General features: G+C 40.2%; 3 protein-coding genes and 1 long non-coding RNA gene across 7 annotated transcripts; all 4 read left to right on the top strand.

The window, feature by feature from the left end:
• The first annotated feature begins 746 nt into the window (after positions 1 to 746).
• Positions 747 to 3467, top strand: LOC125712654 (lysozyme g-like). Its single transcript, XM_048982938.1, has 5 exons — positions 747 to 901; positions 1231 to 1314; positions 2408 to 2604; positions 2905 to 3043; positions 3244 to 3467. The coding sequence occupies exons 1-5, from the start codon at positions 898 to 900 to the stop codon at positions 3375 to 3377; spliced, it is 558 nt and encodes a 185-aa protein (XP_048838895.1). The 5' UTR covers positions 747 to 897; the 3' UTR covers positions 3378 to 3467.
• A 3104-nt stretch (positions 3468 to 6571) lies between these two features.
• Positions 6572 to 12708, top strand: fam199x (family with sequence similarity 199, X-linked). Of its 3 annotated transcripts, none has more exons than XM_048982921.1 (7): positions 6572 to 6810; positions 8790 to 8963; positions 9177 to 9396; positions 9598 to 9750; positions 9858 to 10019; positions 10251 to 10514; positions 11281 to 12708. In XM_048982921.1, the coding sequence occupies exons 2-7, from the start codon at positions 8800 to 8802 to the stop codon at positions 11452 to 11454; spliced, it is 1137 nt and encodes a 378-aa protein (XP_048838878.1). In that variant the 5' UTR covers positions 6572 to 6810; positions 8790 to 8799; the 3' UTR covers positions 11455 to 12708. The 3 variants fall into 3 exon arrangements, with proteins under 3 accessions (XP_048838878.1, XP_048838877.1, XP_048838879.1); XM_048982920.1 differs by having other exon boundaries at positions 6578 to 6804; XM_048982922.1 differs by having other exon boundaries at positions 6659 to 6704.
• A 191-nt stretch (positions 12709 to 12899) lies between these two features.
• On the top strand, positions 12900 to 18065 carry LOC125712657 (uncharacterized). Its single transcript, XR_007383363.1, has 3 exons — positions 12900 to 13607; positions 16547 to 16654; positions 17923 to 18065. It is a non-coding gene; the product is annotated as an uncharacterized LOC125712657 (long non-coding RNA).
• Positions 18066 to 19323: 1258 nt separating this feature from the next.
• Positions 19324 to 26742, top strand: nono (non-POU domain containing, octamer-binding). Of its 2 annotated transcripts, none has more exons than XM_048982914.1 (10): positions 19324 to 19400; positions 20267 to 20388; positions 20551 to 20744; positions 20878 to 21179; positions 21357 to 21452; positions 22664 to 22860; positions 23042 to 23229; positions 25208 to 25238; positions 25326 to 25417; positions 26291 to 26742. In XM_048982914.1, exons 2-10 carry the CDS (start codon positions 20268 to 20270, stop codon positions 26390 to 26392), a joined length of 1323 nt encoding a protein of 440 aa, XP_048838871.1. In that variant the 5' UTR covers positions 19324 to 19400; position 20267; the 3' UTR covers positions 26393 to 26742. The 2 variants fall into 2 exon arrangements, with proteins under 2 accessions (XP_048838871.1, XP_048838870.1); XM_048982913.1 differs by having other exon boundaries at positions 26288 to 26742.

Raw genomic sequence — 26742 nt, 5'->3', positions numbered from 1 at the left:
CCAAGAAAGTGCTAGAAGCTAATGCTTGTATCAGTTAGCTGTCTTTGGAATCTTTCTTGTGAAACCTAAAAGTGCAGACCCCAGAGATAATCTGGCAAATGACGGAACCATCCTGGTGATTGAGGCAGTTCTCCTTAAATTTGAGTAGTGTGGTGTCTGCAGTAGCAGTGCTGTTGGACCTTATGTCAATAAAATTGTTTTAATCTAGCTCGCCTGTCGTAATAACCTTAAACGTATTGTGCAATCAGTGTAGCATTATTTCTGTAAAAATAAAAAAATTGAATATAACGTTATGTGTTGAATGCTAGATGACAATTTTGTCTGTGCACTAATGTAGTTATACTGACATTTGTACCTTTATGTATTTTTATGCAGTAACCTACGGTTTTGTTAAGAAAATAAATCAGCATATGGCCTTTGTTTCTTTTAGAAATCTTAGCGTAGCTGTAGACAGCTAAATACATGTTGTACTTTCAGTTCACCATTGTATTGACCCTCCGCATTTTAAATAGCTTATGCATATTTTTGTACATATAACCTTCAGTTAAAAGCGTATTATTAATCGCAACAATACTTGCTTAACATAATTTAAAAAGGATCCCTGTATATGCTGAACCCTTCATTACTGTACCAGATTCCTCCGTATAACTTGTAAGGAAGAAAAAAAAAGCACTTGGTACGGGAACAGCCTTAGCGGCGGGGAAATGCAGACAGACCTGTTGACTGGGTACTTCCCTGTTTAACCTAGAAGAATACGGTCATCTCATTTGCTGGATTGATTTAACAGTGTTACGTAATGTTATTGCCAGAAACGTATTTAAAGAGAGGGTTTGTGCAGTTTGAAGAAGTTCTATGCACAAAGCAGGAAGTCCTGAAAGATAATTCGATCCTATCACCATGGGTAAGTATTGTACAGTGCATTGTCAAACGTTTTATTTCATGCTGTGACAATACAATTAAGTATAATACTTTTCCTTATTTGTTTTTCTAAACCCTTGATACAAATTCCGTTGCTCGTTTTTGTTACTACGGCATACGCAGTACATGTTTATAATGAACTGTTGCTCTTGAGAAAGAATTCAGAGATTTTTGAGGGGCAGGAGCGGGCGGACGGTGATCGAAAAGGGGCACTTAGGACGTGAAAGTGGAGGCGAAAGGGGTGCCGTGCACACCTCCTCCATTATGGAAAACTGACAGTAATGTTTTCTCTTTCTGTTATTTTCCATTCAGCTTGCATTTACGGTGATGTGATGAAGATTGACACCACAGGCGCATCAGATCAAACAGCTAAACAAGACAAACTTACTGTTCATGGTATGTAGCAAAATACGATCCTTTTATAAACTGTACTTAGGGGTGTGATTGTAAGGTCCACAAGATGGTATGTATGTCTTTTATGCTCACAACAAACCCCACTTTGTTTTTTACCTTAGAGATGTAAAATTTCCCTTGATTCTGCGTTGCAAACATTTAGTTTATTGGATTGAATTTTTACCTTCTTGTTGCACATTTGACAATTCGGTTAATATAGTTAACAAAAGTGAAAGCATCCTGAGAACGTTGTTTAATGGGAACGCCATCAGAGTAGCCTTATGTAGTATTATAAAATACGGGACGGGACTCAGATCTACATATAAGCTATGTGACGTGCTTCGTGTGGCGTATTTAAAATGTCAGTCAATTGCATTTAAGTTTTATTGCTATTAATGAACATTGTCTGGCTCTAGCTGTAAGTGCTGTGAGGATGCTGCACAGTCGCAGACACACAGAGTGTTTGCGGGCATCATTACATACAATGGCCAGGGGTTTAGGTGTATTTGCGCAAGAGGAGAGGGTCAGCAGATGCGCTATTCTCAGGCCCGGCAGCAGTAATAAGTTGGCAAGCGAACAAGGAAATAGCACCGCGAGACAGAAATAATGTGATTCAATTGAGCTACTGAAATCATTGAATTACATTGGCGGAAAACGACGAGGTTAACAATTTAGCCCGTTATCTCGGTAAGTCATTCACACGACGCGTAGGCTTTTTCGGATTCTGCAGTAAGATGCCTAGGCGTCTGACAATTTAAAAGAGATGTTGGCGCCTATACGTTTGACCAGCCCTGTGTTTGTGTGTGAGTGTACCCTGCAATGGGTTTCCACCCTATCATAGATTATTCCCTGAAATGTACTTGTACTGTTGTTTTCAGGAAAGGCTCTGAACCCCTACAACCCTGTTTAGGACTAGCGGGTACAGGGGGTTTATGGATGGATGGATGGATGGATGGATGGAATTCATTATTACCTTAATACCGCTCAAGCTCGGTTGGTGTTTTTGTGTGTTGTGTACCATAGTGTGTGTTGAGAACAATGCCATGTGACAAAATGGAAAGAAAATAGTTTTTTAAAAACTGTATTTTTATGAAAGGTGTGGAGGCTTCCAACCAGCTGGCCAAGAATGACTCGACCAGGATGAGTAACTACAAGGGGCTGATTAATAAGGTGGGAAGTGATCTGAAGATGGACCCGACTATCATCTGCGGCATCATATCCCGCGAGTCTCGGGCTGGCGCTGCATTAGACCATGGCTGGGGTGACCATGGAAATGGATTCGGACTGATGCAGGTGTGGAGAATCTCCGAAAAGAACCTTGATGAAAGTAAAAAAAAAAAAACAAAAAAAAAACACCGATTACATTAAATTATACATTTTCTGTGCTGTACATGGGTCATTCTTTGAAAATTATGAATTTACATTTCCTTTTACGTTTAGTGTGTGATTTCTTTCGTACGTTCCCTAAAATTGTATTTGTCGTTAACTTAATGTAATGTTTATCGTGATTCACAAGCTATAAAGTTTAGATTTGATACATGTGCATACACAGAAAGATTTCAAATTAAGCAAACTTAATTTGTGTTTGACAAGGTTGACAAACGACATCACACACCAGTCGGAGAGTGGAACAGTGAACAGCACGTGCGACAGGGAACACAGATTCTGATTGATTCAATCAATGAGGTCAAGGCTAAATTTCCAGGCTGGCCGAAAGAGCACATTCTTAAAGGTATGTTACTCAAGAACAGATTTCCAGTTTAGTGGATGTGCACAGTATGTGTAGTAAATGAAAATAGCAAATGTGTGTTTTGCGTAATACAGTAGTAATAACATACTCCCTATAAAACTTATTGCTATTAATGTCCCTGATTGATTCACTAAAAAAGTTCTCAGGAACCAAACCATAATAATTTCATTTGATCATTTCAGGAGGAATTGCTGCCTACAATTTTGGAAGCAAGAATGTCAAGACTTATGAGCGCCTAGATGTGGGAACCACTGGCAACGACTATTCCAACGATGTTGTGGCCAGAGCACAATGGTTCAAAAGGAATGGTTACTAAGAATATTAAAAATCTAAATGAAAGAGATAAAACAATGAATCTCATTGTAATTTTTTTGGTTTGGATCTTATTAAAGAAGTTATAACATTCGATTTGTTATTTAATTTGTTGTTTGAAATGAAATACTGTGCTTGATTTGCCATTTGCAGACATGCACAACATATGCCATGTTGCTCCCCTGTGAGATGCACAGGAGCTCTGGGGGTGGGAATGGGGGTGGGGGGCAGGGCAGGGTCAGCGCCTCGAAAATGAAGATGTCTGAGCCAAGCTGGAGTCAAACCTAGAATCCAGTGTTTCATGGTAATGGTCATTATCCATTGTGTCACCAGCCCAGGGTCCTTACAGTACCTAATATTCCCAGGTGGCCTCTCATCCAAGTACTATCCAGGGCCAACCCTATGTAGGTTCCAAAATCGCATTTTCAGGGCGGTACGGCCAAACACTTCAGGTAAACGGGTGGTTTAAATATAATGCAAACCAATGAAGAGTATAAATTGCTGTAAGCTTCTTATAATTGGCCCCAGAAATTTTTGGGGGAGGGACCCTCGTTTTTCTGGAAGCATGACCATCTAAACAAAATGTCCCGCTTTGAGAACAAAAAAAAAAAAAGGCTGTACCTAATTATGATGTCAGTTTTGGTTTCTGTGTCAAACACTCCTTGTTTGAGATTTTCTGCCGAGCTGTAATTCTCCTGCATATATGTGCATATGTTAGTCAGTAATAGACATGCCATAGTCTCATCATTTTCACAACCTTGTGATTTTTGCCTCTGGTTGGTTTGTAGTTAGCATAATAAGTTTCTTAATCGTTAATAGCGAAACACAGCTTAACTTCTTACTTTATCTTTTTATCGCTGTTACAACAGTTTGCAAGGTGAGACGTGCACCTCGTTTACGCATATTTACACATCATTTATTTACTTCATGGTTAAATGTTACGGATGCTCCATATATCTTTGTGAAATATCCTTAAGGTATACAGTATGAACCTTTGCAGCCTTGTCATAAAAAAAAGATTAGAAATCAGACACTCTGTGGGAGACAGGTTTCCCAGCGAGGTAAAGGCTAAATGCATCGTTTGGTTTACAGCGGTAACACACTTTGGTAATTTAAGGAAATCGATCAATGGCCTCCTGAGGCTCACTGCGAAGGGGCCCGGTGACCCTCTGAGGGAGCCCAGTGCAGAGGCTCACTGCAAAGGTGCCCAGCAACCCTCTGCCGGAGCCCAGTGCGGAGGCTCACTGCAAAGGGGCGCAGCGACCCTCTATGGGAGCCCAGAACAGCTGCACTGGCTCTACTGCCAATAGGTCCAACCGTGGAAGGAAGATTTTAAAAACAGAAATTAACATGACACCACTAAAAACACTTTGCCATTCATTTGTAGTAGTATAAAACAACAATCAAATTAAACAAAAATCAACATAAACATCCATAGTCTGTACCTGCTCGTCCTATTCAGGGTCAGGGGGAGCCTGTCTCGGAAACCATGGCTGCAAGGCAGGGATCTACCCAAGACTGGGTGCCAACCCATTGCACTCACCATTCATGTTTTTGGACTGACGGGGATCCTGGGATTGTAGGTATGACGTTAAACTGCAGCCGGCCCAGCAAGCAGTCTTCCAACTGAAAAGGAAATATTTTGAGGGGTGGTGGCGGGATTGGCACTAACGCGAGGCGGCTCATCCGGGTAGGTGCATGTCTATTTTGGGGGTTGTGGACTGAAAGGTTTGGGTAACCCTGCTCCAGAGCTGGACCAGTGCTGGGTGTTCTGGCCCCTTAGATAAGATTCTGATGAGCCCATGTCCTGCCCCCCACCCCCAAGGCTCCTTATGCTGCCCCCAAACACAACAAAATAAATAAATAAACTTGCACATATTCAACCTGTACAATACAAGGATCTTCTCAATCTGTTTATTTATTCAGAACACTATCAAAATTTAACCACAAAGTTACTAATTTTAAAAAAGTAACATGTTGTAAATCAGACGGTCAGCTTTGCAAAAATCAGATAGTCTTAGTTACTTTACAAATTAAAATGTTATGTATATTAAAATGGAGGGATTATCCTGACCTGGGGCTTGCAGTGGAAAAAGGTTTGAAATCTGAATACTATACAGATTTGATTTTTTTTATCTTGACCTTATCACCCCTAATCAACTTCTGCCTATGCAATCACCTATAGGGTCTGTGTGGTGGCCCAGCCCTGGTCTAGAGTGTCCACTGGTGAGTGTTAGTATAATTAAAATGAGCAGTTTTCAAAATATGTTTTTAACTTTCCATCAGCAATAAACAAAAAGATAACGTACGCTGAAGCCAGTTTGTTTAAAGTATACTTAAGTTGCTAATGTGACTCTATCAGACGTATATGAACATACAGAAACAACCTACCGCCCTCTGGTGTTCTATTTGACAGTGTTCAAGAGTATTAACTGAAGTTAGGAATGTGTGGTTGCATTTGTATCGCGTTAATTACGTGTCACTCATTCGGTTTTATTAATTGTCCACTTAAAGAAATTCAAGGGAATGTTCACTTTAAAACTGAAAACCTTGAAATGTTTTTAAATGTGGTCCATTTTTCCACAAAGGTACCGGACACAACCCTTTGCACGCCCGGTAGGTATTGATCTTTTTGTACAATACAGGGAGTATCTGTTATATTCAACTTAGTGTTAGTGTCCATATTTCATTTACAACATATTTATCTAGTGGTTCATTGACGTGTGTTTTGTGTGATTCTTTTTTCCCCCAGATATCAAATCTTTTTGCACCGAGATCTGCTACGTATGAGGCTTACAAACGACTAGCCACTAAATTCACAGTTCTTTCAAATTACGCGTTCCTGGGCTTGTCAAAGCTAAGTATCTTGCACTGAAAATATACTTTTAATTATGCTTGATGAAACCTATAAACGTGAAACTACAGTCAAGATTCTGATACAATTACTTTAAATATTAGGGCGCTGTAGTCGAACACCTTAAACTGCATTACTTGACTGTCATTCATAGTTATTCGTATTTAAGATATGATATTTATGAAATTCTGTACCAAGGTGGTGGCGTTTTTGTGTTGCATCATCATATATTTAATGATGCAGAGTTATTCAATAAAACATATTTTTAATTTTCATAAGGCAGCAGTATCAGTAAATACAATGAGAAACTCAGTGGTGGGAGAGGAATGTTAATAATAAGAACAGGACACTAATAAATAAATAATAATAATATCGTCATCACTATTATTATCACCACGGTGCGATGAGTCCTCCACAGTAGAGGGCGCTGTGGAAGTATCGCTGCCTTTTATGAAGTGGAAAGTGGCGCAGGTTGAAGTATGTATACAGCTGGACGAAGCCTCCTGGCCTTTGATTTCGCTAAAGTGAAGTAAAGCGAAGTAATCCGAACAAAAATAGCGAAGAATAAGAAAAAAACGTAAGGGTTCGTTTGAGCATTTTGATTTTTTATTATTTAAAGAAGCGTGTTTAAAGCTTTATGTTTGCATTATTGTCGTTTGGCTGTTATGTACAGTAGTGTTGGTTTTCTCAGCTTGCTAGCATGAGCCTTTTTGTTCGTCTTTGAAGGCATTTTTGCGCTCACCTAATCTATCCGTGATGGACAAGGAGGCCAAACGAAATCTCAGTTGCATTCGTAGAAGATGTATTGTAGATTCTGTCGAAAACTTTTATTATACGGGTTTGTGTGTGTGGTCGTTCAGTATAATAAATTGTCGGATTAATATGCTGACAGCAGAAACAGCTCATTGCATTCTACATTTACTGTGGACAAACATATTTGCTAAAATGCAGGTGTTTTGAAACTAAGGCCTGATAGTCACCATTATATTGAAATATCTTTTATGCTGATTTAGCGTTGTCCACGGTGACGGTAAGATTTGCTTGGTTAGGAATTCCTCCGATTATACTTGGTTAGCAGCGACGTTAATATGTTGATAGATGAAAACTTGTTTTCTTACGATGAGCAAAGCACTCTTGTTATTAATGTTTGTATGTCTAGACGTGTCTGGTTAATAATATGAACCAAAACTACAGGAAAATCAGGATGACTGAGTTGTTAGTTATTTAACTATTTCGCGACTACGTTGACATGCAGCGGTTCCAACACTATTTGTTGGTAGCAATTCAGGTCAGTGATCCTGGAATGTATGACATAATTTTTATAATCATATTTTTATAATATCACCGTAGCTTCACACCTCCAGTTTCAATCCTGTCCCCGCTGTTTTCATACTCTTGGTTACGTGACTTTACTCTGGATTTACTCAGAATACAAAGGCACGCAGTTGGGTGAAGGTGAACTGGCATCTCTAAATGGCACGTGTGTGTGTGTGTGTGTGTGTGTGTGTGTGTGTGTGTGTGTGTGTGTGTGTGTGTGTGTGTGTATCCCCTTTAATGGACCAGCATCCTATCCTCTGCTTTGTTCCCTGTGCACAATCCTGTATTGCAGGGTCGTCAAACTGCAGTCCTTGGGGGCCGGAGCACTGTGTAGCTTAGTTCTTTCCCTGTTCCACCACAAATGATTCAACTCAACAGCTGTGCTATAATTAGCACAAGGAGTTGAATCAGGTGTATTAAATGAGGGGAAACCTCATGCAGGGCTCCGGCCCTCCAGGACTGGAGTTTGACACCCCTGCTGTATTGGATAACAGGTTGGAAGTAGAGATGGACATTATAGGCATAATTTTCAGTTAATCCCACCCCATCCCCACCTTCTCCTGTATAAACAATGCAGTTACAGCTAGGAAAATCTAAAAGTATGCAGCCTAATAATAATTTCCACTGTTTGATTTATACGATTGTGGTACGATTAGATTATAATGGAGCTGAAAGCCATCGTATCGCAGCCCATTCCTCATGTTTGTGGTGAGGCTGGTGTTGACAAAGCTACTGCTCTGGCATTCATATAAAATTATAGGACATACTATTATGTGCAGTACATAATACTTGATAATTATATTGCTACTGGTTTATGTATTTACTGTACTTTATATTTTAGAGTGTTGTCTTTCCGCTTATAAAAAGCTGACTGTAGCCTAGGTGTGTAGTAGGCTAAACCATCTAGCTTTGTGTAAGTACATTCTATGACGTTCACACAAAAACAAAATCAGCTGACAACGCTTTTCTCAGAACATATTGTGAATGCATGATTTTGGCACATGTAGATGTTATTTTTACAAGCCGATACTGCTGTATAAGAGTTTGCTACAAATGTGTAGTTCATATCGTTTTCTTCTCTGAAAATACAAGGCTAATATTTACTGGCTATTTTTATGATGTTACTGATTATTAGTGATATAATTCATTGAAGAGCCAATATAGCAGATTGTGGTTTGTTTATGACAGAATTATGAATTTCTGATGTTGTGTTTGTCTCAATTCCATGCACTTCTGTTCTGTTAGCCGCACAGAAATGTCCGACCTTTATGAAAAGTTCCTCACCCCTGAGGAACCTTTTCCATTGCTGTCTCAGCATGGAAACCTCAGCGAAGAGGGGACCTTGGATGTCAGTGATTTTGGGTGTCAGCTTTCGTCATGCCATCGAACAGACCCACTACGTCGGCTGCATAGCAACAGGTGAGAGAACGATCTCAAAATCAAGTTTCCCCCTAGACTGCACTGCAACAGACAAACAGCTTGTTATTAGGGGAGGCTTTTCACATGACATCAAATGCAAAAGTAAAGTGTTTATGGGATCTGTGCTATTTCGGCAGCTATAGGATGAGAGAAGGTATGTTCTGGGAGGTCAGTGTGGGGTATTGAAATCTGACTAATCTGACTCTTTTTCAGATGGAATCTCACTTCTTGTGGGACCAGCGTGGCGAGTTCAGAGTGCAGCGAGGATCTGTTTGCATCCGTTTCAGTTGGAGACCAGGAGGATTGCTACTCGCTGTTGGATGACCAGGAGTTCACCTCCTTTGACCTCTTTCCTGAGGGCAGTGTCTGTAGTGATGTTTCATCTTCCATCAGCACATACTGGGACTGGTCGGACAGTGAATTTGAGTGGCAGGTTTGTCAGCTATAACTAACTGTTTAACAATGCAGAGATTTTAATTAGATGTGATTTTTTCTTTTTTTCTTTTGGGTCATTATACATAGTAAAAATGACCCTTTGACCGCAATAATGACAGGGAAAATATTTTATTGCTGCATATCCTGTTAAACTTGTTGTTCATGGTCAATGACTATAGTTTCAACGTCTGACTTTCAGTTGCCTGGAAGTGATGTCGCCAGTGGAAGTGATGTGCTTTCAGACATCATCCCCAGCGTTCCCAGTTCTCCATGCCTAGTTCCCAAGAGAAAGGCCAAAGTACACAGGAACTTGGATGAACTCCCCTGGAGTGCTATGAGTAACGATGAACAGGTGTGGACAACAGCAGCTGTCTTGTTCTCTGAAACTAAGAGTCACACCATCATCATAACCCTAACATTGCTTTGTTTGAAAACTGGCCGTCACTGTGTTTCTTTCAGGTGGAATACATCGAGTATCTTAGCCGGAAGGTCAGCACAGAGATGGGATTGCGAGAGCAGCTTGACATAATTAAGATCATTGACCCCTGTGCACAGATCTCGCCAACGGATAGCGAATTTATCATTGAGCTCAACTGTCTAACTGATGAGAAGCTGCGGCAGGTAAGAAACTTAATATTTTTAAGACTGTAACTGAAGTTCAGTGAACAGTGTCTAAGTGATTTTGCAGAATACAATTAGCAGGTAAGAGATTTCCCCAGCTCAGAGAAGGAAATAGATGTTTTATAGGAATTGATTTTTTGCAAAAACATTTCGTTCTAGAGACAGACTGATTTCGATTAATCAGATGGTCCTTTTGCTATACTGCCAATAATGCAATGTTGCACGGTTCAGGTGAGGAACTACATCCGCGAGCAAGCTCTCCGGCAGCGGCCGGGCAGCACGCGCGAGAGCTGGAAGCGCGGCGGCCACAGCACCGCCAGCGGCATAAGCGGGACCAGCAGCAGCAGCGCCAGCATGGTCAGCAGCGGCAGCAGCAGCAGCGCTGGCTCCACGGTCTCCAACGCGGCCTCCAACTGTAGCACCGCGAACATCAGCCGCGCGCACAGCGACGGCAACCTGTCGGCCAGTGCCGCTGAGCGCATCCGGGATTCCAAGGTGACGTGCAGCGTTTTAGAGCAGGAAGCATTTATTTTGACATGTCACGACACGTGTGCGATTTGACGACATGAGATCGTGAGCGATTAACACGACTCCGTGATCTGCCTTTACTGAGAGATTGTCAGTATCGCACTACGGTGCACATTCTATTAGTCGCAGTTCTATGATTCGTATGTGCATCTGAAGTCTTGTTGGGCAAATCTGTTTTTACACGCCAGTAAACTGGTAATGGCAAATGGTCAGCAGTACCTTTGGATTTCTTCGCAAATTGAGTCTGATGGGAACATGGCGAACTTTTTGAACCACCTCAAAAGAAAACACCCAAAACGATATGCTTTTAAGCTTTTATTACCTTAAACGACTATTTTTTTTAAAGCAGGGGAATTAGTGTGGTTGTACTGCTCAACAACTTACAAAAACCCAACAAGAAAAAGTATTGCGATAAGATTCATTGTGATCCCACGGTGAAGATATTTTTGTCATGTTACCCACCCCTACGACTAGTGTACCCATACTGTAGCCACCAGTACAATTTCTAGTCTTGTCTTCTTTTCACAGCAAGGTTGCCTGATAAACAGTAAGCACTGGTAGTTTCATGTTTTTTTTTTTAAACCCTAAAGAATTATACATCAAATTCCAGTGATTTAAATTTAGAAGTTGCTAGTGTGCTCAACAATGATCCATCCGGCCATTACTGGATGTTCCTTACTTTATGCTCCCTCGGTGTACTGACCCCGACTTCTCGCTCCCTTGTCTTTGACAGAAGCGGTCTAAGCAGCGCAAGCTTCAGCAGAAGGCCCTGCGTAAGCGGCAGCTGAAGGAGCAGAGACAGGCCCGCAAGGAGAGGCTCAGTGGCTTATTCCTTAATGAGGAGGTGCTGTCACTGCGAGTCCCAGAAGAGGAGGATCATGAAGGAGACGTCGAAGTCTTGATGTGACAGCAGTGAATCACTCAGTGTTCCGTCTAAGCCGCTCATTGTAATTGTACGTGGGGTTTATGGAATTAAAATTAAAATAACAAGTACTCCCATGCCATACTTGGAGACATTGATCTAATTTTGACTGTTGGTAATGGAAGCTAAAATGGCCTGCACGTGTTAAGGGATTCCTTGAGTAATGTTCTCATGGGTTCCTGTAACGGAAGCACCTTAACGAAGGACATAGAGCACTTTCTCACTAGGTTGAAGATATTTTCTTCATGTTTTATGAGCACACGCTTGTCCCAAAACTTACTATGGAACTACTGCAGGTTGTTCCTGATTAGGTAGTTCTATGAAGAGAAATGTGAGATTCTCCTTCTCTGGGGGTAAAAGAAATTGAAGGCATAGAGGGAACACTGAAATTGTTTTATTTTTTGAACAACTATATATGTATATATAAATGATGTATACAGTTGTTCAGTTGTGAAAATCTATTGTCCATATCTGTTCGTCCAATTAAGATATTTTAAGATATTAATGGCACAGTGGTAAAGCCTGTTTGTTTTACATCTTTCCATTCTTCCCTGTTCTGTCTGTCACTCACACATGCTAAAATAGATTATTCTTTTAAAAGGTTTTGGCTGTATATTCATGTAAATTATTGACAGATGTTTTGCAATGTAAAGATAAAAATGTGTGTACTTTACGTATGTACACTGAACGAATGTAAGCCATAACTCTTACTGGAGTCTGCTTTTGTTTGTTAAACCTTGTGAAACTAAGTCATTGCATTTTTTTTTTTGTGGTTGTCTTGATGTTTAGTCTTATTTGAATTTTTTTATTTCATTCCATAATTTGCAGCTGCCTACATCAAACTTGATAGTTTTATATTTTCGATAGACACTTTGTAGGATAATACATTTTTCCCCGTATGTATTGCACTTCTGTAATTCAGTGCATAATACAAAAAACATAACCATTCAGTAACGGTATTATCCTTGGAATAATGTTAATTTTAGTTTTCTTCTGAGCTATGAGACTGAACTATATATTTTGCATTGGTTCTGTTAAGAGTCGCACTTGATGTGTCAGTACTGTTCAAGATGACATTGTTGAAATGCCATAAAAAATGGATCTGTAAAATATACATTAAAAAGTGTACTTAATGCAGGACATCCCAGCTTATAAATATCAAAAATTTCTTTATCCAGGGAAAGGTATGTATTAACATTGTAACAGAAAAAGGTGTATAATAAAGTGTCAAATTTATAAGACAGATTTTTATTTTTGGGACAATTGAAACAATCCAAAATGATTAGGGGAGCTTGGGGGGGGGGGGGGGGGGGTCATGGGGCTGCTGGAAAGGGGTGTGTGGTGTTTCCTGTCTGGGGGTGTGGCTGTGACATATGGATGCTATCCAATGGTCTGAAATGAAGACTGCACTCCCTTTGGGGACTCTTTATGGTACCACTGGTTTGTGCCAAACAAGCATTTGCAAATTTACAATTTTAAGGTCATTTTAATTAACATCATTATTACTGATTTGGGGGAGGCATGGTGGTGCAGTGGTTAGCACTGTTGCCTCGCACCTCTGGGACCCGGGTTCGAGTCTCCGCCTGGGTCACATGTGTGTGGAGTTTGCATGTTCTCCCCATGTCGTCGTGGGGTTTCCTCCAGGTACTCTGGTTTCCCCCCACAGTCCAAAAACATGCTGAGGCTAATTGGAGTTGCTAAATTGCCCATAGGTGTGTGTGTGTGAGTGAATGGTGTGTGAGTGTGCCCTGCGATGGGCTGGCCCCCCATCCTGGGTTGTTCCCTGCCTCGTGCCCATTGCTTCCAGGATAGGCTCCGGACCCCCCGCGACCCAGTAGGATAAGCGGTTTGGAAAACAGATGGATGGATGGATTACTGATTTGAACGATCTTGTACAGAGTTGTACAGATTTGATTATTATGACTGGTCACTGGTGCTTTGCTTGGGCACTGCTACGGCTGCGATAGTGTGTATCTGAGTCATCTGGACTATGTCTTAGTCTGCATTTTCACTATGTTGTTCACATTTGGCAGCTCATAGCAGGAAGCTGAAGCAGGCTGTAATAATGAGAATTCCAAACACCCACATACTGGAGATGCAAGCCAGCCTGTAGAGGAGCAAATAAGAAGAGGGTAATGGTGAGAGAATTCCCAGGATTCAATTGGCCAGTCCAGCTAGCTTCAGGTGTTCATGCTTGTCGACTACTGTTCAACAGATTCTGCTAGACAATCCACCAGCATACATATTCCTGCAATGACCATTAGAGTGGTTTCCTCTTATGACACTACACATGTATAGCTAAAGATCAGCACAATAGATGTTATTTTTTGTCTTTTAACCCACCGCCTACAACTGAAATCACCTCCGCCTCCATCTTACTGTACACGGATATCATTCTTCATTACTCTCGCAGAGCTAAATGCACACCTTCTCCTGAGTGTCTTGCTGTGTGAGCTCATGAGAATAGCACGGCAAAGGATTAAAATCGCACTCCACCTCTGGATGCCAGTATTAATGCTGAGGATTGTGATGTCGCAGCAAGTTGAAGACACAGTTTGCAGGCAGAATGCTTTTGACTGGGCAAGTATAGAGACCAGATCTGATATAACTGCAGTAGGGCAAGATTTTAATGAAGGATTGTTTTCAGTGTCACTTGGAGCAATATTTAGCCTGAATGTGTATTTTTGAATGTCACTTTGGGTGTAGGAGGACGAATATTTATACTTCTGATTTATAGTCATTTTCCAATATAACAGAACTCTAGTCATCTGGCAATGCTGACTGCTAGTTTAATCTGTTTATGGATTTTAAAACCATTTGCTCTTCAATTTCAGTGAAGACAAAAGTAAATCCAGGTTTTAGAAATATGCTGTTGATGTTATGAAACATACCGTCTTATGTAAGCTCTGTGTGACTATGTCTTAGGGTCTTGGCAAGATCTTGAATGATCTTGGAAAATTCTTTATTTAGACACGATAAAAAAGGAGTGGACAAACCTATTTTATAACTAACGTATCTGTAGGTATCCAATATGAATCTAACATCCAATAATATAAGCCAAGCTGAAAGATGAACAATTTGGAACAGGTCATGACAATATATTTTTTACACTTAAAAGAGCTGTTATTTCATTCTTTTTCAATAGACATTAGTATATATTTAGCATTTGTACTGAATGTCCCCTTTTTATAACACAGTGTCAGCTAGAGCTGTGTTCCCACTAAGGGCAGGGATGGATATCAGTTGTGCTTCTGATTTCCCCTGGTTAGAGACTGGTGGTAGATCTATATTACTGATCACCACAGTGTTAGCTTGTGTCCCTGGCAGGGCTGAATAGACTTCATTTGCTATTGCATACTGATGTGGAAATAATGTAATGTAAAATTGTTACATCTCTAGGGATAGAACAACGATGAACAAGATACTGTGTTTTCAAAACTGAAATATAAAACAATTGTCAAATGTAACATTTTTAATACATGAGAATATTGTTCCAGAGCAAATTGTTCTACACAAGTTTTTTTTTTTTGAGCAGCAAAATCTAGTCACCAGAATGTAATTTCTTCCAGCTGGCTTCCTAATTAATTTGACTGGCAACATCTTCTCTGGATTAATTAGCAAAACTCAATAACCAGTTAATTTGGCAGAGAATGATTGATCGGTTGGGGAGGAGATTTCCTTTGCAGAGATTTTTGAGAACAAAAGTCAGGTACATAGCAGGACTGACATCACCACTTGAAGACAGATCCAATGGATCCAGGGGTGGGGAGGAAGTGAAGACAGATCCAATGGATCCAGGGGTGGGGAGGAAGTGAAGACAGATCCAATGGATCCAGGGGTGGGGAGGAAGTGAAGACAGATCCAAAAGATGCAGGGGTGGGGAGGAAGTGAGGACAGATCCAATGGATCCAGGGGTGGGGAGGAAGTGAAGACAGATCCAATGGATCCGGGGGTGGGGAGGAAGTGAGGACAGATCCAATGGATCCAGGGGTGGGGAGGAAGTGAAGACAGATCCAATGGATCCGGGGGTGGGGAGGAAGTGAAGACAGATCCAAAAGATGCAGGGGTGGGGAGGAAGTGAGGACAGATCCAATGGATCCAGGGGTGGGGAGGAAGTGAAGACAGATCCAATGGATCCGGGGGTGGGGAGGAAGTGAAGACAGATCCAAAAGATGCAGGGGTGGGGAGGAAGTGAGGACAGATCCAATGGATCCAGGGGTGGGGAGGAAGTGAAGACAGATCCAATGGATCCAGGGGTGGGGAGGAAGTGAAGACAGATCCAATGGATCCAGGGGTGGGGAGGAAGTGAAGACAGGTCCAATGGATCCAGGGGTGGGGAGGAAGTGGCGGAATGTTTGGAAGAAAAACAAGCAGATCAGAGCAAGATACCTGCAGCCGACGTGGGCAAGTGAAGTGAAGTTTATGGAAGACTGCAGTCAGCAGAATCTCCCTCCACAGGCTGAAATCAAGCTGTTCATTGAATTAATGACACAAATCAGGTCTCATTCAAATGCATAATACGGGTAACTTGATCTAATTGCATTAGTTGCTAGAAAGGTTGAGCCCAGGAGCACTACAATTGAAATACCGAATAAATTCACTTAATTTAAAATGCATATTATATGTCAATTGCATGTGGTTTGTAGATTGTTCATATTGAGGCATCCTTCTTCTACAATATGAACATTTTATGAGATAAAGATATATTTTAATTGCATTTCAATGCATATTAAATTCTTATTTAATGTGTAAAAAATGACAGAAACTCTATTATATTTTGTCATATGCTTTATCAAATATATTTAAAAAACAAACTATTAGATTGCTCAAGAGTTAGAACAATTCAAAAATCATAAAGTACTCAGATATGTTTGGTTTAATACATATTTTACTGTTATTTAATTAAATGTAACTTTTTTAGTTAATCGGCAGTTCATCCAAAACTAATTAATAGTTTGAGCTACAAGTACATTCTTCCTCCAGAACAGAAGTGCAGGATATGTTTTTGCTTTGCAATGTATGTATACAGTAACTTTCAGGTTCTTTCTTTTAATATCACTGTATGTTAATGTTTCAGTTCAGGTTTCATGCCATTGTTCCCTGGCACAATACGAGCGGCCTGGAGAAGCTGGACAGCTACAGGGTTCAGGGCTTCCATGTGGACACCTATGTGCACATGACCAAGGTGATTTACAGTATTATCCAGGCATGGATAATCAACTGAAGAAACGTCCTGACAGTAGATAAGAAAATGACCCGCTATTTAACTATTAAGTTGTTCATCTCTGCTGTTTGGATTTCTTTGGTATGTTTGCCAAATTCTCTAGTAAAGAAGTAACTATTTATAGTTCCAGTTATGTATCCAGGTGTGATTTTCCATGTACTCCGGCAATGTGAACATGTGCAGTTTGGAGTCTGCCATTTAATCAGCGACAATCTGTCCTCCTTGAGCTCAGATCAGATGTGCATGTGATCAGGGACGGATTATGGGTTGTGTGGGCCCCTAGGCAAAACGTTCGCGAGGGCCCCCCCCCCCCCCCACCACCACCACCACCACCACCACCACCACAATTCAAGGGCCCTTGGCAGCCAAACGCCCTCCCTATAGGGTCAGGGGCCCTTGTAGGCAGAGGATCAAAGAATGTAGGCCCTCTAAAATAGATAAACAAAAATACATTGTTGATAAGCGTTGCAAATTGTTTTGGGCTAGGGGCCCCACAGGCCCCCTGCACCCCAAGGGCCCCTGGGCAGCGCCCCCGCTGGCCCGGTCCGTAATCCGTCCCTGCATGTGATGTGTCATTGTACCCATTCCTGCTGATCAGTTGTTCATTTTATACGTGTGACTATCACTGTGACTAAGTGCAGTCTCTATGGCTGAGAGAAAAGGCCTAATATGTCCTCTTTCTCTCAGTCCACAATGTGTGTATTTATGTGTGTATTTTATGGAATATGGCCCTGGACAGCAGGACATTGAGCAACATGCAGGCTTTCCCTTTTCTGAGTTCTTAAAGCACAATATATGTTAATATGAGTGTTTCTGAGCTTCATAACACTCAATGGGAAATGTGTCAGTCATACAGAAGGGGAATCCAAAATGAAATTGATCGATTATAACCTAATTGTGTGTGAATTCACTTTATCCCCCTTAGCAGTGCTAAAGAAACACTCTAAAGAAAGGCACAGCACTGGACTGCAAAAGATCTCATTTTGTCTATCTACTTCCAAATTAAGAGCAAACATAAAATAAAGACCAATTCAGGGGACCAGTTCAGTTCATGGGCCAGCTCTGCGAACATTAATAATAAAAGTTTATAAAGATGGCGATGCATTTATTTGCAGATTTCTGGGTTGCAACAACTGACAGTATCAGCAAAACACTATTGTTGTTGCAATGTTTGAATCATCAGAGATAGTTTAATAAAGTATTTTTTTCTGTTTTCTCTTTGTCTTTAGGAGATCCTAAGAAAGAACACTTTCCCTCTTTGATACCACTTTGCTCTCTCCATTAGAAAACTTGACTGCAATACAGTGCAATCAAAAATCTGTGTTTTCCTCTCAGTTTTAATTAATGAAACAATAAACCAGTTGACTGCTTACCTCATGCATGTTTTATTTCTGTCATCTGTGGTTTACCTTACCTGAGTTTTAGAGTACTTCTGTGGTGACATATTCCAAATATTAAGTATCATGTTTATCAGTTGCCCTGGTTTTATATTTTTCAAGTTACTTACATTTAAATATTTCTCATATAATGTTCACAGAGATAATTATTTAAGTAATAACTATTAATAAGGGTACTCTTGTCACGCCTGATAGGGACAGAGTCTTGGAAAAGAGGGGACTATACAGGTAAGGGCTAATAGGGGCGATCAGGGCAGTCAAATTCTTTCACTTTAAGTAAATTGTTCGCTAAGACTGTTTATTAAAAGTAACATGTTTTGCAGAATGCAGTTTCTAAAGAATGAAACTACAACTCCACCCCACGGTACAGTGCCAAATTCTGCTTGTAGACATTACATACCAAGTATAACGACAGGTCAATACCCCCCGGTTGGCTTTTACTAGGGCACGTAGAACATCTGATATGTTAAACTGTTTAGGCAACACTCCTGCCAACAGACACCTGTCCTATTGATAATATGGGTAAGATTAGACTGCAATGCAATAGATTTACCAACCCTGAATCACAAGTATCCAAATTAACAGAAGACAGTCAATATAAAAATGAGAAAGCAAATGTCTTGTAAACATTGATACATTTTACTTTAATAAAAATCGTTTTATTTCACAGAACTTCTTACACTGATTCTGCACAAATTCTTAACAAGCAATGGGAACATTTCTATTAATTAAAAGAACGGAGAATACTCCTGAGATCATGACAGGAAATGGTACAAATAATAACACTATATCTCAGTAACAAGCAGATGTACGATACGCAAACAAATACTGTATAATACAAACCCCTCGACTAATTTAAAAATAATAATCCTGCAGCGCTGCTAGCTATTGTTCCACCTAATTCTAATATTCATAACAAATTATTAAAACGAAGCTCGTCGGAAAGAGTATATAATAAGGCTGTTTTTGTATGTTTACCACCCTCCCCCCTTCACAAAATCTCTCAAACTAACTTACTACGTTTTACGTAAAAATTTTAAACCAATCCGTGTTACTAGACGCATTTAAAAATAATTACGTACGAATAGCATATTCCGTGGGGATGGCCGACTTCGGTGGCGGAAGTATTATCCAATGGCAATGCGAATTTCCTTGAGTGACGTTATTCTGTCGCAATAATTTTGACCATCGGGTTCAGGAGCAGCCAATCAGACGCTTGAACTGGCCAGTATTAGCCATCATGGTAAGTTGCACGAAATAGGCACACTTCTGATTTACTGGTAGCTAACGTAGTGTTTTTGCCTGGGAAGGTTCGTATTCTTTTATTCTTATTGTTTTAAGTTAATGTGTAAGTTGTTTGCTCTGTATTGTCCAAGGAAGGTGTTTTGGAAAACTGGATACTAGTAGAATTAACATTTTTTTGTTAATAGTTTTGCGTAATTAATACTGTGTCAGGGCTGTACGAATGATACCAACAGACGAATATCAAATTATTTTTTAATGACAACGAGAGGCTTAATTTTGATGGCGACTAGCACGACTTGGATAGGGGGGGGTTATTGTTGTTTTTTTTCTACCAACTGTCATTGGAGAACAAATTAATGTTGCCCGTATAATTTTGTAATGCCTATCACGGTTAAACCTCAATAAAGAAAACGTACTGGGTAAAACTCCAGTGCTAAATAAATTTCTTATTGTATATCAGGAGACAACAACCGTGTAATGCCTCAAAATTGACTCTTTTCGTTAGTCTGCAATCACGAAGAACCTTTGTTTGGTCTCCTTGGCTGACGTTTCAAAATGGGACAAAAACCTAGTGCCCATTATATCATAGATAAGTAATACTAACGTTGGTCATTCTTCTAGATTTAATTTTAGAGCTTGCTAGTTGTATGTTCTATTGCTGACCTATTTTACCGATATGTTTTAGCTAATTACTGTGAAACCATAGAGGTAACGAATCGTGATCTTTCGCGTGTGAGTTGGTTATGAGAAACTGTAGTTTTAATACATTGTTTAAATGCCAACGTTCAGTAATTTTAGATTTTTGTGGAACACTAACGTATCTAGATGAATAATTGAAACAAACCACTCATCTCTGTTGAAAACTGAATTCATAGATACTCAGATATATACGTTTTCTTTATTATATATACATTTCTTTTTTATTTTGCAGTATGCAAGGAAACCGTGCACCTCGTCCTGAACAGCAAAACCATGGACCCCCTAAACCAAATCCCCAAGACTATCAAAAAAAAGGAGGGATTGCAAACAGCAACGGACAGCATGCCGACTCCAGTGAGCATCCAAACACAAGGACGTTTATAATAATTCAGATATTTAAATGTATATTTGCCATTCTCCATGATGCCTAGGAGAGGACTGACTAATAATGTCATTGCTATGTCTTGAGACGCTTCAGTTTTATATTGACTTTTTATTTTTTATGCTTAACTGTAGATTCTGCCTTGACCATTGACCTTCAGAACTTTAGGAAGCCTGGGGAGAAGACTTACACCCAGCGGAGCAGGATGTTCGTAGGGAATTTGCCAACAGGAGTGACTGAGCAGGAGGTTGAAAAATTGTTCTCTAAGTATGGAAAACCCTCTGAAATTTTCATAAATAAAGATAGAGGCTTTGGCTTCATAAGGCTGGTGAGTTTCAGTAAACGTCTAAAGAGCATGTAGGTGACAGAGCTTGCCTGATATGCTGTTCCTTGCTCCTTGAAAGGTGTTAGTAACATGCCCACTTGCTTGATGTTGAAACCTTGTTTTGTTTGAAATTTAGGAGACCAGAACTTTGGCAGAAATTGCCAAAGCAGAACTCGATGACACTCCATTCAGGGGCAGACAGCTTCGTGTTCGGTTTGCTACTCATGGAGCTGCTCTCACTGTGAAGAATCTGCCGCAGTTTGTGTCCAATGAGCTTCTGGAGGAGGCCTTCTCTATTTTCGGCCAGATAGAGAGAGCTATTGTGATTGTTGATGACCGCGGAAGGCCCACTGGCAAAGGAATTGTGGAATATACAGCCAAACCTGCTGCAAGGAAAGCACTCGACAGATGTTCGGACGGGGCTTTTTTGTTAACTGCGTAAGTCTATAATGCTTACTTATTAGCTATGAGAAGTTGTTTCCGGTAGTACAGCTTTGGGATCAAACTGAAATTTTATCAGTGATTTTGAAGAAATGGTTTGGAGTAGGTGCAAGTCATAGTTAACTACAGCTCCAGTTATATTCAAACTTAACACATTGTTCTTCACGCATTAAGGTTTCCCAGACCTGTGACAGTAGAGCCAATGGACCAGTGTGATGAGGATGAAGGACTACCAGAGAAACTTGTTAACAAAAACCAGCATTATCACAAGTAAGTTGAGTGTTTGGCAGATTGTGTGAAGAAGCCTGTACAGAAAATCTTTGTTATGATTAATCAAGATTTCATAATACCTCTAATCTTGATTACTCAGTTTTATTTATTATTAGGCTGGGTTAAATTTTACCTTTTCGATTACTCAACAATATGGAATTGGGTAGGAGGTGCATATTGGATGAGGGTCCACATATTGAAAGGTGATCCATTTCGAGCAAATGTCCCCAGTCTTCTCTTTGGTCTTGTGATTTTTAGAGAGATATTGTTATACTGGCACCACAATACCAGGGAATTATCCTTATCCTTGTAGGTTGCCTTGTTAAGGCTGATGACTGTTGTCATCAGAAAATGTAGTGTGTGCATAAGGAATAAAGGAGTAGACCGTGAACATATCCCTGAGGGGCCCTGGTGTTTAGAGTTAGGCTGCAGGAGATGTTACCCGCTCTTACTACCTGCGGGAGTCCTGTCAGGAGGTCAGGCATCCAGGTACAGAGGTGGGTGTTCAGTCATAGGTCCTGGAGCTTGATTGTGAGCATGGAAGGCAAAACTGTATTAAATGCTGAACTGTAAACAACAGACTGTTGTCAGATAAGTGCCTCTAAAAGTCTCACATAAGTGCCACTGATTTAATTTAGATTTGATTTGCAGGGATGCATGAAATTGGATTTTTGCCAGTATTTTCAAACTCATTTTAGTCTGCCGATAATAACAAATAAACATCTTGTTTTATTTCATTTTACAAGTAGAACTATAACAGTAAAACTAAGTACGAATAGCATATTCCTCGGGGATGGCCGACTTCGGTGGCGGAAGTATTATCCAATGACAATGCGAATTTCTATTTATATATAAATAGAAAAAACTTTTTGGATCTTTTTATTATTATTATCCGAATATTTTCGATCCACGGATGCATAACCTGCGGATACAGAGGGTCGACTGTACTTCAAAGTACGTCCATGCAGCCAACATTTTAAAGCTTACAGATTGATTTTGTTTAATGACTTGAAAGAGAAACACAGGCTTATTGGCAGAAATGTTTGTATCTGGCAATAATGGGCGTTTTTAAGCTTTCTTCGTCCAATAACAATGTCTGATCAGTTAAATTTGTTTGCATTAAATGGACATGTTGAGAGAAACACTGGGTCACTAATGTGTTTTTATCCATTAAATAAAAATATCTGTCCTTTCTTCGTTTGGTTGCACAGGGAGCGAGAGCACCCACCAAGATTTGCACAGCCTGGCACATTTGAATATGAGTATGCCATGCGCTGGAAAGCCCTCATGGAGATGGAGAAGCAGCAGAATGAGCAGGTGGAGAGGAACATCAAGGAGGCCCAGCAGAAGCTGGAGGCTGAGATGGAGGCAGCGCGACACGAGCACCAGGTCATGCTGATGAGACAGGGTGAGCATGCTGGAGGTTCTTCCACTGTACAGTGTTTCTCGCACTTCTGTTGTCCCTCCAGTGGCTTGATGCTGCTATATTTCCTCTATAATCGAAGCTTAAGTGTGAAGTAATATGTTTGAAGCAACACCTGGTTTAATACCGAATCAAAAGGTTAACTGGGTTTTGCCTGATCTCTCAGACCTGCTGAGGCGCCAAGAGGAACTGAGGAGGATGGAGGAGCTGCACAACCAGGAGCTACAGAAGCGCAAGCAGATGGAGCTGCGTCAGGAGGAGGAGCGTCGGAGGCGTGAGGAGGAGCTGAGGATGCATACTGAGGAGATGCTGCGCAGGCAGCAAGAAGGCTTCAAAGGCAACTTCCCTGAAAATGCAAGTGCCTACATCCTCAACCCCTTTCCTCAGTGATTAATCCCCTTTATCCAGAGGCACTACTGAATTCTTGAATCAGAAGGGCCGTCATAAATTTTCTATAATCCTACACGTAGACAGCCAGACAGGTGAATCACAGATATATATCGGTGCACAAATGTATTGCTTAATTTGAACTGTTACTTAACGTGAACTTTGAAAGCAAAGTAACTGCTTAACATCACTACCGCAGTGCTTCAGGCTGAGGACCAGGACCTGTGATCATTGATCACCCTAACCAAAATGCTTTTCTGATCGAATGCACTTGTAATTCAGTACTTTACAGTACTGTTTAACCTGCCTGAACTAGAAGATGTGTAATTCCAGTTTAAATAATCAATGAACACCACAAGTCAGCTTTTACCTATAATTCAGCTGCATAGCTACATAAAGCTAAATTAATAACACCGTGGCTGAATACCATGGGTACTACACATTTGGCATACACGTTTGTACAAAAAGACTGGCTTATGGTCTTGGCAGCTATTTTTGAATTAAACAATGGCTTAGCTTGTTTAAGCAAGATGTTTAGGCTTGGGTGATTTTTTTTTTTTTTTTTTTTTTTTTTTTTTCTCCATACCATCCACTCATTACAACATGTGATATGGTATTGCAGATGTATTTTTGAAAAGCAACACTATTCAGTTACAGTGTTTATTCAGTGTTTATGACGGTTGCCAGAAATGGAGATGGAAAACACTTTACCACATACTGCACTGTGTCCCCACTACAAGTTACGTTTAACTAGTGCTACCATCATTACTTGATTATTTAAAAGCATCAGTTAAAAATTTCCTTCTTGATTACTTGGTTATGTGGCGGAAGGAAGACTGCATAGAGTGGATGAAGGGGAAAATTAAGCGTAAATGCCATCGTTTGTACAGAAGTACTTCGCAATGAAATTGAATGGAAGTGAAGTTGTCTGTCAGTATTGCAAAGCAGAACTTAAATATCACCGCAATAGGACTGCATTACAAATACATCTTAAAGTAAACTTTTGGGTTTGTTAAGCTCACCCAGTAATGCGAGGTTAGCCATAGATACGTCCTAGTTAGCCTCTGGGAGTAGCCTAACCCGTCTCTGTCGTCGGTTTGACTCTAAATTATTTCACTTAATGTATTTCCTATGATTCCTCTGTTAGAATAATTGCTGCTAAAACAGAAGTTGGCCCTGTCACTTAGCTGTATCATCTTGCGTAATACAGTATGTTTTTGTGAAAATATTGAAGGGCTGAACAATATTTGTTGCTTTGCAACATTTAAGAGTTCAATTCTATTTGGTTATATAGCTATATCTACCTACAAAGTCCATCAAATAAGTTGGTGGTATTGCTGTTAGCCAGCAGACGCAAGGGAGTACCGACGAATCACTTGCTTTTGCTTAATATCGTCCCTATGAAATACAAACCGTTTCCATATGGTGGAAGACAAATTCCTTTTCATGATCAGTTCAGGTTTGCTTTTCTCCTTTTGCTCATTTTTGTTGTGTGTGTGTCCCCCGAACACCACCACAAGTAAAACGGTAACGGCGAGAATGATTATTACAGAGAGCACATGTAGAGTGTGTAAGCCATGTGTGGTAACCATCGTATAAGGTTAATGCACAGCTTGGGCTGCATTAAATGTTTTTAAATGCAGCCGTTGTACGTCAGGAAGTGGGCTGTATTTTCAGAAGTATGTGCAGCTTGCAGTGCATTAACTCTTCAAAGAGCTTTAAAATGATGCGTCAGTTTGTTGCTGGATACAAATGTGCAGTTTCAAAATTTTCATTGTATTCCAAGTCAGTATACTTTGGCTTTTAATTTCACTATTCTGTGTATAGAACATAATGCTATGTTATGTTTACTACTTTAACTGTTACTTCAGTATTTGTGAAATAGCCATTAAAGCATCGAGTATGATGCTTAATCAAGCATGTTTTCTTTTGTCTGGCTTTTTAGAGGGAGCAAGAGATGCGGATGCATATGGTTGGTAAGTGAATTAATATTCCTTGTGTCTTATTGCCAATTCTATTCGTCTTTAACTGGCCTCATACAATACATAACGTTTGTATTGTAGGTCAGGCAATGGGCTTGAACCGAAACCCAATGGCTGGGAACCAAGTGTCTGCACCACCTGGGAATATGCCCACCGAGGCGTCCCCTTTAATGGTAAGGCTGTGGCACTCTTCGTTAGGTGCTTTCACACCACCAGCACTTAGTTCCAGGACCAGTACTGGGAACCAGAGACTTTTGTGTGTTCACACCGCAGGAACTTGGCGTAATTGTAGTTCTTCAGAGGCAGTTCTGGGAGCCTTTTTTTTTTTTTTTTTTTAAGTCCCTACTCCCCTAGACTACGTTTTTTGAACGCAAACTGCTGGAGAGGCGCTTACAGTGAAGTTTGCTGATTGGTTGACCATAAGCATCAGTGCTAACTTGAACGAGAGGTGTAGCAGAGCAAAAATCGAGCAGATAGAACTGTTTTTTGTGTTCTAATTACATTTAATGTGTCAATTAATACATTTTCCGCTTGCGTTTTCATATTTCTGCATTGGAAAATTTCATCGCTAAGCAATATGCTTTTGTCCAATATTGCCCATCTTGGTGGTGAAACTTTCCAATGCTTATTAGTGAGGTAACAATACATTGTTTTTTTATTCTGTGGGATATGAAAGATCGATCTGCTGACCAGATTTAATAAGAATCATGGACATGTCGCAGTTCATATAAGTAAAATATAAATAAAAGGATGTGTCCTATTTCGTTCGTGGTCGATCTCCTAATAACTAACAAATAATAAAACGATATATTTATCCTCCATTGTTTTGGTGTGCTGGTGTAGTTTCGTATGAGACTGTGTGAAGTTTAACCCAGAAACGTTTTGTGTCTCCCATGGTTATGGTAATGGAAGTGCTTGCCTTCAGCATATGGCTTGGCATGATTCAGTGGAACAAGGATGATGCATTGTTGTCTAAATTATTTTTGAAGCCCATTCATTAGAAGGAATTTCCGTAATGCTAATACTGCCCTTGTTTTTTCCAGCAGGGAGGGGGAAACAGTGCCATGCCAGGTGGGGGTCAGGGAGGATTTCCAAGGGGCCCTCCGGGGCCGGCTGATTTTGGCCCTAATAAACGTCGCAGATTCTGAGACCACCTGTGTTCTACTTTTTTGTCGTCTTTTCCCTTTTTTCCAGATTTTTCTCCCTTTTGTAGAATATTTTAAAATTTGTATTATGAATTATTTTTATTCTGCTATTTCAGAACTTGTATGAGGAGGATTTTTTTTTTGTTTGTTTTAACTTTGGGATACTCGAGTTTGATACAAGCATCTTATGCCCAGCTGTTAAACTCTGTATAGAATACTTTCATCTCCTTGCTACTGCAGTTTTGTAAATTTCTTCTGACATTGTATATTGCTGTTGAATGGTTGAGCCAGTAACATTGTCTGAACCCTGCTTTTCATTACCTTGTTAAATAAATTCTTATCACTCCTTTAAA

The sequence above is a fragment of the Brienomyrus brachyistius genome, chromosome 18 (genome assembly GCF_023856365.1).
Source record: "Brienomyrus brachyistius isolate T26 chromosome 18, BBRACH_0.4, whole genome shotgun sequence".
NCBI classification, from domain to species: domain Eukaryota; kingdom Metazoa; phylum Chordata; class Actinopteri; order Osteoglossiformes; family Mormyridae; genus Brienomyrus; species Brienomyrus brachyistius.
This window is presented reverse-complemented; position numbering and strand designations above follow the sequence as displayed.

Bases quoted from the DNA above. Each gene is read 5' to 3' on its own strand.
- LOC125712654 (XM_048982938.1), top strand. The intron at 2,605-2,904 runs GTGTGGAGAATC...GTGTTTGACAAG, and splicing joins ATGGATTCGGACTGATGCAG to GTTGACAAACGACATCACAC. The intron at 3,044-3,243 runs GTATGTTACTCA...TGATCATTTCAG, and splicing joins GAAAGAGCACATTCTTAAAG to GAGGAATTGCTGCCTACAAT.
- fam199x (XM_048982921.1), top strand. From the start codon at position 8,800: ATGTCCGACCTTTATGAAAAGTTCCTCACCCCTGAGGAACCTTTTCCA. The intron at 9,751-9,857 runs GTGTGGACAACA...TGTTTCTTTCAG, and splicing joins CTATGAGTAACGATGAACAG to GTGGAATACATCGAGTATCT. The intron at 10,020-10,250 runs GTAAGAAACTTA...TGCACGGTTCAG, and splicing joins CTGATGAGAAGCTGCGGCAG to GTGAGGAACTACATCCGCGA.
- nono (XM_048982913.1), top strand. From the start codon at position 20,268: ATGCAAGGAAACCGTGCACCTCGTCCTGAACAGCAAAACCATGGACCC. The intron at 20,745-20,877 runs GTGAGTTTCAGT...TTTGAAATTTAG, and splicing joins GCTTTGGCTTCATAAGGCTG to GAGACCAGAACTTTGGCAGA. The intron at 21,453-22,663 runs GTAAGTTGAGTG...TTGGTTGCACAG, and splicing joins AAAAACCAGCATTATCACAA to GGAGCGAGAGCACCCACCAA.